Source organism: Meles meles, chromosome 15 (genome assembly GCF_922984935.1).
Source record: "Meles meles chromosome 15, mMelMel3.1 paternal haplotype, whole genome shotgun sequence".
NCBI lineage: Eukaryota > Metazoa > Chordata > Mammalia > Carnivora > Mustelidae > Meles > Meles meles.
The window spans coordinates 67,509,605-67,525,377 of record NC_060080.1 but is presented as its reverse complement, the minus strand read 5'-3'; the positions used below and the strand labels follow the sequence as shown (position 1 = coordinate 67,525,377).

Here is a 15,773-nt window from a genome sequence, read left to right as displayed (position 1 = left end):
GACTGAGCCACCCAGGCGCCCCTGTGGCATTGCTTTTATAACTATAATGATTTGCAAGATTTGCAAAGGTCAAGTTTTCTTAGAAGAACACAGAAGAGATTTGATTTATGGACTCTCAGATAGCAGCTAGACTTACAATATAAGTAAGTAGGACCAATACTTCCAGTCTCAGAAAGACTTACAACACTGTGATATGGTGAAGATGATGGGAGACCCAGAGTAGAACAGATATGTTGTGTAATCACCATTACACAACACTTTCCACTTCTGTAATGTTCTCCCTGGGAAGTACTCAATAGTTGGCTATTTCATAAATGAGATCTTATCAGAAGGAATTCAAGAGGTATGATTCTTTCCATGACAGCCCCTTTTTCGGATACGGGGACCTAACTTCCTTTAATCTGTCGGCTCATCTAAAGGCATTACTGTAGGGTAGCTTTTTAGGCTCAGGGCACCTCTGTGGAAGGAGGGAAGAACAATTTTGCAGTATGCAGCAGGGGGGTGGATTTGGTTTTATGTGAGGAAAATACATACATATATCCACATCTGTGATTTGAGTGCTTCTGAACTAAAATTCCAAAGATGTTTTGGGATTAGACAAAAGCAGATCCTGCTTAAAACAACTTTTCTGGAAATTCTTGAGTTCCTAAAGGCAGAGGTGTGGGAAGAAGGGAATAGATACCTTGATGGGAACTTCCAACCTGCTTCTTGTAGAAGTGATTCTACAACTGTCCCATTCCTGACACCTTGTATATTATGCTCTTGCAAATCCGAAGATTAAAGTTTGATGGTTTTCCTTCTGGTCTCTGATGAGGTTTAAAGAGTGCTGAGTGCTGTTGAAATGATATGACAAAATTTTTTTTAAAGATTTTATTTACTTATTAGAGAGATAGAGATCACAAGCAGGCAGAGCAGCAGGCAGAGGAAGAGGGAGAAGCAGGCTCCCCGCTGAGCAGGGAGCCCGATGTGGGGCTCGATCCCAGGACTCTGGGATCATGACCTGAGCCAAAGACAGTCGCTTAACCAACTGAGCCACCCAGGTACCCCAAAATGATATGACAAATTTAAAACAAAAGTGAAGTTCCACTTGGCTGTGCTCTAAAAGACACACAGATGCCATCATCCCGGTGGAAGGAGTGACGTTTCTGGGGAGCCGATGGGAAGGTAACAAATGGCAAAATGAATAAAGGTTGTTCTCTGTTCTCTCTCTTCTTGACATGGACGTGGGTAAATAGAAACATTATGAGTCATTTTCAGCAATCAAGTTGCACACAAGCCAGAGAGGTGAGGTCAGAGAGTCTTGGCTTACAAAAGGAGAAACAAGAAAACTGATAATATATTCAAATGGCAAAGGTGGAATCTGGATCAGTGGGTATCATGCACTGGGAAGAGAGGATGTAAAGAACAGCATAAAAGGAGTTATGACAAAAATTTAAAAAAAATTTCCAATGTGAACTTTTTAATGAATGTGATCAATTATGAGACTTGATGTGAAGGAAAACAATAATGTGAGTAAAAATATTTGAAATCCATACTGGGATGTTTCTGGCCACTAATTGAGTAGTTTAGATTGGCAAGTTATTTGGAAGTCCTCTTTCAAGATTTCTTGAAAGCTGTCTATTTCATCCCCACCCTATTCAAGGAAGCAAGAAACGTTGGACATCCTCAACTGACGGCAAGAACAACTGCCTGGAAGAGTGAATTTTTTAAAATTCTGGGTACTTCCAGACCCCAGGCATCTACCAAATATTTCAAACATTTTAAAAAAGATTTTATCTATTTATCTGAGAGAGAAAGAGAGTTGGGGTGAGAAGCAGAGGGAGAGGGAGAAGCAGACTCCCCGATGAGCAGGGAGCCTGATGTGGGGCTCAATCCCAGGACCCTGGGATCAGGACCTGAGCCAAAGTCAGATGCTTAACCAACTGAGCCACCCAGGTGCCCCAGCCAAACTTTTTAAACAGAAGCTATGATCCGGCAAATTTTCACTTATGTCTCTTGATAGTGTCTCTGACCATCTAGGGGGATAACACTCGTTCTCTATTTTTCAGTTCTTGCGTAGAACCTATTGCCCACATCAGTGTGGTGAGACAATACAGCAGCCATGATTGTTGGCATCATTTGCTCCCTCTTCTGCGGGCACTTTATTGCTTACTCTACCATGTGGTGTTCTAGTCAGACCTTCTTCTCGATAGCCCTTGGGACTCTGAGCATGGTGCTACCCTGAGGGATCTCCTTGGTTTCCTCACTAAAAATTGGGCGAGGCCATCTTTTCCCAGGATCAGGCCCCATAGGCTTTAATTCTAATGCTGCAAATTCTGTGAGTTTAAAAGTTGCCCAAGCAAATAACTTCAGGCAACTTTGACATGCTTAGGCTTTTCCTTAGCCTTCAGCATCCAAACAGTTTTTCTCTCTTTCCCTTAAGTTATCTCTTGACTCTTTTTTTTCCATCTGCCCTACCACTCCTTACCTGTCACCCATCCCCTTGCTGGCCTCCTTGGCTCTTCTAATTACTTCTCACCCATCTGTCCTTCCCACTTCGTCACTGCTGCAGGAGTTACCTGACTGAAATATGCAACTGTTCATGCCGTGTCCTCTAATAATTGGCAGTCGTGCCCTGACTTCCTGGCCTGCTTAAAAGGGCTTATAAGGCTGCCCTGGCCTACCTGACCCATCTCGTTTTCTGCTACTGTCTGCAAGACTGAATTTGAGTGTTGTCTTTATACATGGATGCCCTTTGCCCCTTGTATATGTGTTACCTTTTTCTGGTACTCCGTATAAAGATTCCCTAGGATATATTTTCCAGCAAGCCCTTGTTAGACGGTGACGCAGATTCTGACCACGCAGGTGTTTCTTATCCCAGGACTCCTCTAAAGGCTGTAGAACTGAGATCTGTGGGGGTGGGCCTTCCTATGCAGAGACAGCACCTAGGGCCGGATCCCACACTTTGAGTCGCCTCTGACACGCAGTGCCTCCCAGGGTATCTCCTCCCTAACCTCTGCATCTGGACCTGCGCTCACTCCCCCACACATCAGAAGCCGTGAAGCCTACCAGACCCTTGTTTTCCTTCCTGGGAAACCTTGCACTGCCCCAACCCTGCCCAGGCGGTGCCGAGGCCCATGGTCATCCCGGACCATCCTCACAGGGAAACATCTGATAGAGGGGGCTGGGGTGGAGAGGCTGGCTGACCCATCTCAGGCCGCTGGCAGTTGGGCTGTGTCACAGACGGCGAGCAAAGCTCTGTGGCTGTTCTTCAGGGGAGAGGCTTGAGGAACCGGCAGCAGGGATCTCCTGGGACAATTCTGGACGACTCGCTGTTGCCCAGAGGAACAAGTGGCCCTGAGGAGGTGCAGTGAACGTGGATTCCAGTTGCTGCGGCCTTGGACCTTTATTGGTGGATTGGGCCCTGGGCCGCTGCAGAAAACGCCAAGGTCCAAGTCTTTCCTCTGAGAAGGTCGCAGACTAGAGTTGCGGCTGGGGCTATGTGCATTCCACTCTCGGGTTCTGGCCTCGGGCGGTACCGCCCCTGCATGGCCTTTGGGCCAGAGCCCATCCCAACACCTGGCCTGACTCCTGAGCCAAAGTGCGCCCCACCGTGATTCCGAGGGTCAGGGGAAAGGGCACGAGGCATCACGGAGGACTGAGGTTTTCCTGACAGGTGATACGAGCCAAACTTCTTACAGGGGCATTCCACGTGAGGGGCCTCTGGCACTCGGAGCACCCAGGTGTTCCTCATCCGCGTACTCCTGCACCGCCCCCGCAGAACTCACCGAGATCCCGCTAGATCACGCTTCTTCTGGCGAGAGGTGTTAGGCAGCAGCACCTGGGGCTTGATTTGCGATCCTCCGAGCCGCCCCTGACACGCAGTCCCTCCCAGCCCATCCTCTCCTTGCCCCTGCATCTGGCCCCACTCTCACACCTTCTCCCCTCCAGCTGCAGAGTGCGCCCTGCGGGTGCCACCTGCACCTTGTTTTAAAAGAAAAAAAAAAAAAAAAACAAACAAACCCCAACGAAGCACCAGCCCGCGCAGGAGAGTGCTTGTGGAACGGAGCTCCAGTGTGGGAGTAGTACCGCGCGGGAGGACTGGTGCAGTGGGGGCACTGGGAGCACCCTGCAAGACAAGCCGCACTGCGGCGCCAGGGTACAAGGGCCTGGGGAGGCCCTCGGTGAGGAAAGGGGATGGTACTCAAGGGTCCTGGGCAAAAGACCGCACTGGGTTTGGTGGGAGGCCCAAGAAGGGAGCTCAGTGGGACGAGGATGAGGACCAGCTCAAGGGGATGGCCACGGGAGCTTGGTGGCTGCAGAACTTGAGGGAAGCACACATGTAGACCGGAGAGCGGCAGAAGTAATCTCTGTTTGAAAGACGCACGGCATCCAGAAATATGCATGTGTTGCTTGTATATAAATGCCAGTTACACAAACGTTGGTGATGAAACTTGCTTTGAGTGCTTACTCTGAGCTCGTGTTGTGCTGAAAGCTCTGTGTTCTGTATATTGTCTGCTTTTATGTCGTAACTCCATTTTGTAGATAAGGAACGGGAGACAAAGAGATGAACAAACCCCAAGAACCAGAGGTAGTAAAGGGCAGGCCCCTGCCAATCCAGGGCTGCTTATAGAGCATATATTTGTATTAAAATCATGCTGAAAGTTGAAAAGGAAAAAAAAAGTCAATTGTGTAAATGTTGAAATCAGAAAAGAAAATTCTTTTATTGTGTAAACGGTCATCTGCTAGTTTTTTCATATAGGTAATTTAATAGGTAATTTTTTAAAAAAAATTCTCAACACCTATTTTTAGAAAAGCACGACTTCTTTACACAATGGTTTTAAGACAGTAGAGTAATTGCTCATCTAGGAATAACAATAATAACCTTTCTTCCTCTTGACTGGCTCCAGACTCCCTGAAATTCTAGTTGGTATTTGACAAAGTTTTATTTTGATTGGACTGTAGAGGAATAATGTTAAATAAACCACAAGCATGGTAATTTGTGGTTCTTTTGGTGTTAGTGATTTCTGTAAAATAGATATTTTCCTTTAAAATACATAATCTATGGCAACAGACACAGAAACAGTACTTGACTCTGAGACCCCTCCGTGCTTTGAAATCCTAATGAGGATGGCACCCGGAGCTTGTGCAAGCAGGTTTAATTAATTCTGAGAAGCACACTTTCTCCTAGCAACAGCTTTTTTCTTTTTTTCCAAATTAAAGTGAAAAGCTACCATGAAAAAGCTGAGTAATATTTTCAAAGTCAGTAGGTAAATATCCTGACATAAAGCAATTATAGAACCACATAGGTTTTCTAAGCATAAAATTATGATCCTAATAGTGTCTTATTTTTAAGGTAACCAAATGGGTAAGATCAGATGAAATTATTGTTAAACTGTGCTAAGCCTCTTTTGCTATTCAACATTTCCATTAGACCAGCCAGGTAATTTATCACTTTGAGGACAGTTCAGACTCTTTCTCTTTGAGATTCTCTTGTTTGATTGAAATGAGAAAGAAATGTGGATTTTAAAAAAACTATATTTTCCTTAACTTTGTTCAGGAGGATATGAAAAAAGGGTTGTTGTTTTTTTTTCTTTCTCAGCCTTGCCTTACACCCAGATAAAACTCTCGTTGCAACTGGCCAAGTTGGGAAGGAGCCGTATATATGTGTATGGGATTCCTATAATGTCCAGACTGTATCTATTCTTAAAGATGTCCATACCCATGGAGTCGCCTGCCTGGCTTTCGACTCAGATGGACAGGTGTGTATCTTTTTCCATTTCTGTTTTCTTTAATGATGTCTCACAAGTCACCTTGAATTACAGTGCACATAGCTTACAGGCTCAAAAGGTCTACGAATCTTGCTGCCTCCCCTTGTCCACCTCCTAGAATCCTCCCTTGTTAGATCCCTTCCAGCTGTTGCTCTGACATCCAGCTCTGGGTGGGCCCCAGCTTTGTTTCCCTCGGTCTCCTTATTGGTTGAAAAGCCTACAGAAGGAAGCAGTGGACTCAAGTTGATCAGATCCATCGTGACTCCGCAATTCCACTTCGTCTTCCATTTAGCTTCCTAAATTTGGAATCAGAGCTGGACCAAACCTTTTTCATAGACTTCAAGCCCTGAGCATCTCCTTGGTTCCCTTTGCTTTTAGAGGATAGCACCACCTCCTCATAATTCACTGAGAAGATTCTCTTTAACTCTTTACCTTGAAGTCTCTTCTAACTCCTGCTTCTCCCTACCCATTCCCTGCAATTCAAGTAGCCACTGAGTCCTGTGTGTTTGTGACAATCTTTACAGTCACGGTCACGTACAGTCTCACCTACCCATTCTCTGCCACTGTCCTTTATGTTCCAAATCCGTGGCCTGCCTGACAGTTGAAACAACCTCTAACTGGTCTCCACACCATTGGTTGCTTGCTTAAACATTTCACCAACTGAAAATATTGTGAGAGCATTATTTTTTTTAATTATGGATTTTAATTATTCTTTTTTAAAAAATTAACATATAATGTATTATTTGTTTCGGGGGTACGGGTCTGTGATTCATCAGTCTTACACAACACCCGGTACTCACCACAACACATATCCTCCCCGTTGTCCAGCACCCATTCACCCCATCCCCTCACCCACCTCCCTTCCAACAGCCCTCAGTTTGTTTCCTGAGATTAAGAGTCTCTTACAGTTTGTCTCCATCTTTGGTTTCGGCTTGTTACATTTTTTTCCAGTCTTCCTCTCTGATCATCTGCCTTGTTTCTTAAATTTTACATATCAGTGAGGTCATATGATAATTGTCTTTTTCTGACTGACTGATTTCCCTTAGCATAATACCCTCTAATTCCATCCAGGTCATTGCAAATGGCAAGATTTCTTTTTTTTTTTTTTTGATGGCTGAGTAATACTCCATGATATATATATATATATATATATATATATATACACACACACACACACACACACACACATCACATCTTCTTTATCCATTCATCTGCTGATGGACTTCTGGGCTCTTTACACAGTTTGGCTATTGTGGACAGTGCTGCTATAAACACTGGGGTGCAGGTGCCCCTTCAGATCACTACATTTGTATCTTTGGGTAAATACCCAGTAGTGCGATTGCTGGGTCACAGAGTAGTGAAAGCATTACTTAAAAAACGCCAAAAGCTTGGAGAACTCCATGAATGAAGTCCACACTTTGTGGCTAGGTATTCTAGGCTTTATCTCCTTGCAGTCACACTCGACACATCCATGAGATTCCTCTCCCAGACCTTGCACGTTTGTTCCTCCAGCCCCTCCCTCATACTGTTTCTCCACCTTAAGTGCCCTACTCACCCTCCTTGCCACTTAAAGTGATTCATTCTTCCAAGACATTCAAAGGTCTTCAAAGGACACACTTCCTGAAGCCTTCCCAGGACCAAGCTTTGCTTCTTGCCTTTGACTTCCAGCAGCCGTTGGCAGAAAAGATTTGTTAATGTTACAGAGGACAGTTACATGTCCGTTTTCAACCTGTGTTACAGAAAAGACAGTCCACACACCCAGGGAGGATTCCTGACTGGTACTGCCTTCACCTCCTCACAAAGGCTGTGCCTTTTCCCCAGCCTTTTCTGTGATCCTGGGCCACCCTTCCTCGTGTATCTGCCAATTAATTTTTTTCAATCCAATTTTAGGCAAATTTCAGAGTTAATTCTGTAGGGGCATGCTGTGGAAAGACCTGTGCAATTATTCTGAGGCTTGACTAGCCTGAGAGTTTGGGGCAGTTTGAATCGATTATAGGACTTGAGCTGGTTTGAGTCCCTTTTCAAACAGTTACATTTATATAGTGTTTCCTAATGTTTTGAGAGGGTAGTGATCATTAATTAGATTCAGTACATATGTAGACCCCTGGCATACATAGTTTTTGATTTAACTACTCTGTAATCTCACCCAGGTTAGTCCACTGTGATTCCATGTCTATGGAGAAAGCGGGGTAGTCCCATTTGTTGAGATTTGCAGTTAGTGACTTCCTGACTAAATTGATGAATGTCTGAGTGTGTACAAGTGTAAACATATGCTCAGATGAGTACCTATATGCACATTCTCTGATTTTGGTTTTCTAGCAAACGTATCAGAATTCAGAAGCATCACAGGAAAAATGTAATGCAGCAAAGGAAATCCAGATTTAATGTTGAGTTCTTTGTTAGTTTGTGTTAAAATTTTAGCTGTTCTCTCTTAGGTTCCATTTGGAAGGGTGAGGGTCGGGGTGGACTGCATGGTACTTAACTGTCAGCTGAGAAAAATAACCTATTTGCTGGTCGTGATGGATTTCCTGGCTTTTTGATGCCTATTGCTTCGGGTCTGCCTTATTCCCTGGACAGAGTTCACTGGAATCGAGTGATATTTAGAAAATGACAAATGGCCCATCACCTCTCAAACAACAAAAGGCAATAGAAATGCTTTTTAGATAGCCATGGGGCCTGTCACTACAGATGAATAAAGTAGGTTACTTTGGGCTTTTTTCAATCGGGTTTTACTTTAGTACCCATGCGTATTACAAAAAAAAAAAAGCTAAATGGAATTCACACACTTCAGATTTTTCTTATATGGACAAAAATGCAACCACATATTATATTTTCCATTGCTGGGATGCTCTATTAAAACTTACAGCAAAGAAAAAAACCAAGAAAGACCCCCTTTCTTAAGGGCACATTTTTAAAGTTCCAACTATGTATTTTTTATACTAAACATTATTGATCGATGCCATCTTTACTGAAGGATACTGAATAATCCCTGCATAACACATTTGCATTTAGCCATATGTGACTATCATTCCACTTATATGCACACACACACACTCAAACATATTGAGTGAAATACAGAAGCTCAGATACTCTTATTACTTGGGTGATACTATACTTTCAAAACCCTTTGGCTTATTTCACCAATCCATACAATAATCCTGTAAGATAGATCTAACACATATTTTGTGTTCATTTTACAAATGAGGAAAATGTAATTTAATGAAGTTAATTAATTTTGCAAGGTCTTAGATCTGGCTCCTCACAAGTCAAAAGAGAAGTCAAATCGACTTACACGCAGTCCAGGCCTCTCTGCTTTACACAGTGCAGTTTCTGTAGGCGGGGCCATCCTGCTAGAACCTCCCTCTGAGGTGTTTCTAAAAATGTTTGGATACTTTTGATTTTGTGTATATTTAAATGTGTTAAATTTTCTTTTCCCTTGAGAACAAGTTCTGATAATAAACCCAAAGAATTTAGGCTAGAAGATGAAGTACCAGATTACTTTTACCAATGTGTCACCTGAAATGTTTATGGAACTAAGAAAGTTAAGAATGAATGTAATGTTCATTAGGAGTTTCCTTCCCCATGTGCTCGTCAAATCCTTTCATTGAAGTAGTTTGGCAAGACTTTTAGTCTATAGAATCCTAGACTGTCTTTACTCTCACATTAATATTTTAAATTTAAAAATTAAAAATTTTGAAAAAAAATGTTGAATCTTGCCTTCAAGCTGTGTTCCTCTGATATCAACTAGTTAAATCAGAGGCTTTGCGACGAATGAGTTGTAGCTTTGATGTTTTTGAAATTTCAGTATGTGCTAATAGAAGTCGTCTGCGATATCTTTAGTTGTGGACTTAAGATGGATTTTGAGAAATCATTTTTTTGCAGATGTTCAGTGGTTGGCCCAGAGTAGGTCATCAGTGACCATTTGTTGAAAGAAGTGAGGGATAATAAGAAATGTCCCCAACAATTTCAGCTATTAAATTATTGTTCTTATTCTTAGCGTTTGGCCTCTGTGGGATTGGATGCCAAAAACACAGTCTGCATTTGGGACTGGAGGAAGGGAAAACTTCTGGCCTCTGCCACCGGCCACTCGGACCGGGTAAGAAGAGCTCGTTGGATTGAACCATGCGGTTTTCCTAAGTGTGAGGGAATTGTGAAGTAGCTTCCCAGAGTTGTCCCATTTTTAAAAGTAAACTTTCCATATAAAGACTTTTTCTACATATTCAACCCAAAAACTGTCTTTAAAAGAATTAATGTATGATTAATAACTATGTCAGCATTATCTCTTCTGATGATCTGATGTTTTCTTTAAATTGTTACTACTTTTCATAGGTAAAGAAAATTTTTGATACTGGCATTTAACATTGTGATAAAATCAAAATAGAATTGAATTTGAGATTATATGTAAAGTTTCGTTGTATTCGTTTAGAAATGGAAGTTGTTAGTATTCACAAAATGTGTTTCAAGTGTATAGTTTATTTTATTTTAAAGATTTATTTATTTCAGACAGAGAGAGTGCATGCACAAGTGGGGGCGGGGCAGAGGAAAAGCAGATTCCCAGCTAAGCAAGGAGCCAACCCTGGGGTTATGACCTGATCAGAAAGCAGACAGTTTTAACAACTTAACCAGTTGAGCCTCCCAGCTACCCCACAGTGTATAAATTTTAACTTCAAAAGAATGTAATGGCAACTTTGGGATTCTTTTTTATTTTGAGAATCTTGAATATAAACTGTGGCCTGCTTGTCATCATATTGATTTCAGTGTGATCAGAAATAATACCATATAGTCATATGGTATATGACATATAGTCATAGCAGGATATGAAGCAGGTCAGAAATCTATTTCTCCATTGTCTTGCATAATTAAAATAATTTGACCACTTTTTTTGTCTCGATTTTCTAATTTCAGGAAAAAAGTGAATTTGCATGACTATTTTATCAATCTTACATTGATTGCTAGTGTTGTATTTTGTTTCCTTAATGTCAGTGTCCATGAGGCCCAAATTAGATATTAAATTCACTGTCTCTTCCTTAGTTTGAGCTCTAAATTTTTTTCTTCATTCATCGATGGAGAATCATGGTTTTAAGATGACCCCATAGTTGTTGCTGCACATTTGGGTAAATTATACTCAAGGATTAAGTTCTCAAAGTTCAGGAATGACCAACCGTTGAACTTTGGTGTTGGAAGAGGCCTGACACCCTTCTGGTCCCAATGGTTCCTACTGTTGGCCACACATAAGAATTCCCTAGGGAGGTTTTACAGTGTAGTATTGCTTGAGCTCTACTCCCAGGTTATTAACTTATTGGTAATTAATTGGCATTAACTTAGTACTTAATGAACAGGTTGAAAATATTTGTGGTACTCACATTTTGGATATCACTGTTTCTGTTTATGTGATAATCCCATCATATCTTATAAAGTAAGTTGGATTAGACTAGATCAATATGTGAAATTCTTACTATTTCATGTATTTTACACTTCCCACTTAGTAGATTATGAAATGTGTAGTACTATTCTAGTGCAAACTCTTTTATTTTAAGAGCCTAGAATGTTGTAATGAAATACTGTTCTTTTAGAACACTGTTCTCCCAGACTCCATAATTTTTTTTTAAAGATTTTTTTATTTATTTGACAAATGGAGATCACAAGTAGGCAGAGAGGCAGGCAGAGAGAGAGGAGGGGAAGCAGGCTCCCCACTGAGCAGAGAGCCAGACACGGGGCTCCATCCCAGAACCCTGGGATCATGAACTGAGCCAAGGGCAGAGGCTTTAACCCACTAAGCCACCCAGGCGCCCCCCAGACTCCATAATTTCTATCAGTTTTAGTCTTTATTACTAGTGCCAATATGAATTATTACTGGCTCCTTATGAGCAAATGATTATCTTCAAGATTATTTCAGTGGCTAAAATACTTAATCCCTAGCACTCATTTACGTAATGAGTGCTTTATAGCCTGCAAAATGATTGTACATATATTATCTTAGTTGACCTCATAACAGAACTGAAGTGACGTTATTTATTTTAGAGATGCTAAGACTAGCCTGAGGTTGCATAGATAAAATGGGCCTCATTGGAACTTGGTACTTGGACCAAGTACTTTCTTCAGTGCTTTTTCTGTGGTCTATAATTGCTCCTTTCTACCTAACTGAGGATTATATGTCCTCCTTTTCTCTCTGATGATTAGTCCATATTTCTCCTTTATATGTGATCAGAAATTAGCAGCCTAAGCTCTTTCTCCATCTGAATTGATTCAGATTCTAGCGCTGACAATTACTCGTTCTATTAGAGCTTCACAGAATGTGGTCCGTGGGCTGACTGCCCAAGACTCTCTTGGGGTCTGCTTAAGAATGCAGCTGCCTGGGCCCAGTTTCAGACCCACAAAGTCAGAATCTTTCAGCTGGGCTGGTGAACTATGCACTCTGAGCAATTACCGTGGGTGATCTGACCCTAAGGTTGACACAGTCTTCTCTTTCTTGTTCCCAAAATGCAAAACTGCTGGCAAACTGGTTGCTTTTCTTAAAGAATGGCAAGTAGTGGGGCGCCTGGGTGGCTCAGCGGGTTAAAGCCTCTGCCTTCAGCTCAGGTCATGATCCCAGGGTCCTGGGATCGAGCCCCGCGTCGGGCTCTCTGCTTGGCTGGGAGCCTGCTTCCTCCTCTCTCTCTCTCTGCCTGCCTCTCTGCCTACTTGTAATCTCTATCTGTCAAATAAATAAATCTTAAAAAAAAAAAAAAAAGAATGGCAAGTAGTATTAGTGGACATGTTTTCAGTTTCTTGGAAAACTGAAAATAAAATAGTATCTTGGATCAGATTAAAATGAAAGGCTAAAGGACTATTTTAGGTGAGCTAAGTTAGGTGCCAAATAAATGCCTCTGCCTTATGTTTATGAATATTAACTTCTATGATTATGAGAAAGTGTTGGCCACATTGAATTGCATTTGACTATTAAACATCTTCCTACTTAAAAGAAACACTTTGTAACTCTGTTTTTATTATAAAGCTATCTCAAAAGTATTTTATTATCATTGTGTAAAGGTATAGAAAATTTGATCAAAAAAATTATTCTAAGTCATCTCAATGGACCAAGTTAAAAACATGACACCAGTGTGTCTCATGGATTATGGTTAATTATTCTTTATTCAGGCCTAACGTAAGTAGATGTGAGGCAATAAAACATGTGTTAGCCACTCCTGACCCATCACCAAGCCAAATCCCCATTGTTCAGTCTATGCAGGTAACGTTGTGTCCTAGTGTTAGGATGAAGTCTTAGTGGTTGAACTGATATTTGAAAGAAAGCAAAAACACACAATTGACCAACATAGCAATTTTTAATTTTTTTGAACAGATTTTTGATATTTCCTGGGATCCATATCAGCCAAACAGAGTGGTTAGCTGTGGAGTTAAACATATAAAGGTAAAGTAGTTATTTAAAAAAATTTGGGGTAACTTGTATGAAAAGAATTTAAGGTGCTTATATGTATAATTGGGTGTTGAGAAATGGCTCAGCTTTATTTATCTTAAATTTGGAGCCCTTTTACCTGCTTCTTTGATTATGAAGCAAGTTGACCTCAGCTGATGGGGCTCTTTGAGAACTACAGAGCAGGGACCATCAAGGGGAGTGTCCAGGAGGCAGCTGAAGAGAAAACTTCGTGTTAATTAAATGCTAAACTGAATACTCAGAGTACTTTTAAGGATTGCACGTTTTAAAAAGGTTCTGGTTTTAGTACTGTGAATTACGTTTTTACATTTTGATGAAAGTTTACACGTACTGCATATCAAAATTGTCATGTTGGTATATGTTCTTTTAGAAGGAAGGTGCCTTGTTGGTTTGGAATTAGAAATAGAGGGATACATAGTACAAACCTACCTGGGTCATTGGTTTTTAAATGTCCCTGTCTTCCCCTAGACTACACAGACTGAATTACTGCAAGTGGCTCAGGACCTGCCTTTGGCTATTTGCTTCTTTCTTCTTTTGTTAAACAGGGAGCAAAGTCAACACCATTAACTTTCTTTGCTCTGATATAGCAAAAATTTCTACTGGACCCTGGGATACGCCCCCAGGATCTTCTGTCTACAGGTTTGTAGTTAATAGAAGTTAAAGTTCATAACTGAAAGAAATGTAAGGATTACTTGCTTGACTTCAGCCTGTGTGGATCTCGCTGGTACAAAAATGTTACATTTTTGTCTGAACAGAGTAGGTACCTGTATTATTCCCCCAACGAACTCCTCCGGTTTCCCAGTCCTTTCATTCTCCTTTGAATCTAGTTTTTTATGATCCTCCCCATAGTTCCTACTTCTTAGTTAGGGACAGTGATCAAATGCTCAGAAATAAATATAATGAGGGATGCAAGAATATTACAAAACTTTACAGAGGAATATTTTTAAAAAGGCTTGAACAAATGGAGAGGCCGCTTCTGGACACAACATCTAAAAATTACAAAAACATCATTTCAGTTACATTCAGTACAAGGTCAGTTAAAATCTCTATAAGTTTTTTATACTATTGTCTGACATTTCCTTTTCAGTTATTCTAAGTTAGTCTGAAAGGATAAAAAATGAGAATCAAGAACTTGGATAAAAAGAGGATAATGAAGAGGAAAGTGCACTACGCATATTATGAAATTAAAATAATTAAAATGTATCAGACTGGGATAAGGATGTATAAGAACAACAACACACCAAAAAACAAAGCTGAGAAATAGACTTTAAAAGGGATAATAATTTAGAATAGTATCTTAACCAGTGGGCCCTAGCACAGCTTGTTAACTATTTGGGGGGGAAACGTGATATATTATTACTTCATATGATACATTAGAATAAATTCTTTGTGAATCTAGGAGTTACATGTTTAAAAACTATAAAACAACTAGAAGAATATCTAAGTAAATGCTGAACTGCTCTCAAGTAGGTGAAAGGCCTTTCTGAATATAAAAGCAAAGTAAGAAACCATAAAGTATAACATTATAGATTCAATTATATAAACATTAAAACATTCTGTCTACCTACCACCAACCCCTAAGAAACAAAAGAGGCAAGCCACAATAGAGCAAAGCATAAGCCACAAGCACGGTAGATAGAATTTGGGTTTGTCCTTGAAATGTCAAGACCTCCAACAAACCTGTACAATGGACAAAGGACATGTATACTTGACAAAAACAGAAACACTGTTGATTAATAGATACATAAAAGTCTAAACCTCGTTAATAAGGAGAATTTTTTAAAAAAGATTTTATTTATTTATTTGACAGAGACCACAAGTAGGCAGAGAGGCAGGTGGAGAAAGAGGGGGAAGCCAGCTCCCTGCAGAGCAGAGCGCCCAATGCGGGGCTCGATCCCAGGACCCCGGGATCATGACCTGAGCCGAAGGCAGAGGCTTTAACCCACTGAGTCACTCAGGCGCCCCAGGAATGGAAATTTTAAAATAACATTCTTACTTTTAAATCTTTTTTTTTTTTTTTAAGATTTATTGATTTATTTATTTGACAGAGACCACAAGTAGGCAGAGAGGCAGGCAGAGACAGAGGGAGAAGCAGGCTCCCCGCCCAGCAGAGATCCCAATGTGGGGCTCGATCCCAGGACCCCGGGATCATGACCTGAGCCGAAGGCAGAGGCTTTAACCCACTAAGCCACCCAGGATCCCCTAACATTCTTATTTTTAATCCATCAAAATTATGATTAAGATATACCAAGTGTTGGCAAAGTGAATGAACGCTTTCAAACCTTGGTGGTGGAGGGGTAGATGAGTAGCAGAAATGAATATTTCTGGACTTTCTGTCCAGAAATTCAGTAATATCTATCAGTAGCTTTAGAAATGTTGGTGTCCTCTTAGCCAGTAATTTCTTTCCAGTGTTAGTACGTGTGCTGTCAAAGAGAGCACAACCAGTAATTTCATATCTTGGAATTTATCTCAAGGAAATCATCAGTAGTATGAACCAAGGATGGGTTCATTGTTGAATAATTTACCAAAAGCAAATAAAACCAGACAAAAGAAGACCTGAAGCCACCTAACTGCCCCCAGGTGGTTAAATA

The 15,773-nt window shown here is 41.0% G+C and overlaps 1 protein-coding gene across 5 annotated transcripts in view; it reads left to right on the top strand.

Moving 5' to 3' along the window:
* The window catches only part of EML6 (EMAP like 6), a 291,851-nt gene that overhangs the window by 114,422 nt on the left and 161,656 nt on the right, over window positions 1–15,773 (top strand). For all 5 annotated transcript variants that reach the window (XM_045979779.1, XM_045979778.1, XM_045979777.1 and 2 more), the window contains exons 2-4: window positions 5,582–5,741; window positions 9,748–9,846; window positions 13,090–13,158. In XM_045979779.1, coding sequence (XP_045835735.1) covers window positions 5,582–5,741; window positions 9,748–9,846; window positions 13,090–13,158 — 328 coding nt within the window. The remainder of the gene's footprint in view (window positions 1–5,581; window positions 5,742–9,747; window positions 9,847–13,089; window positions 13,159–15,773) is intronic.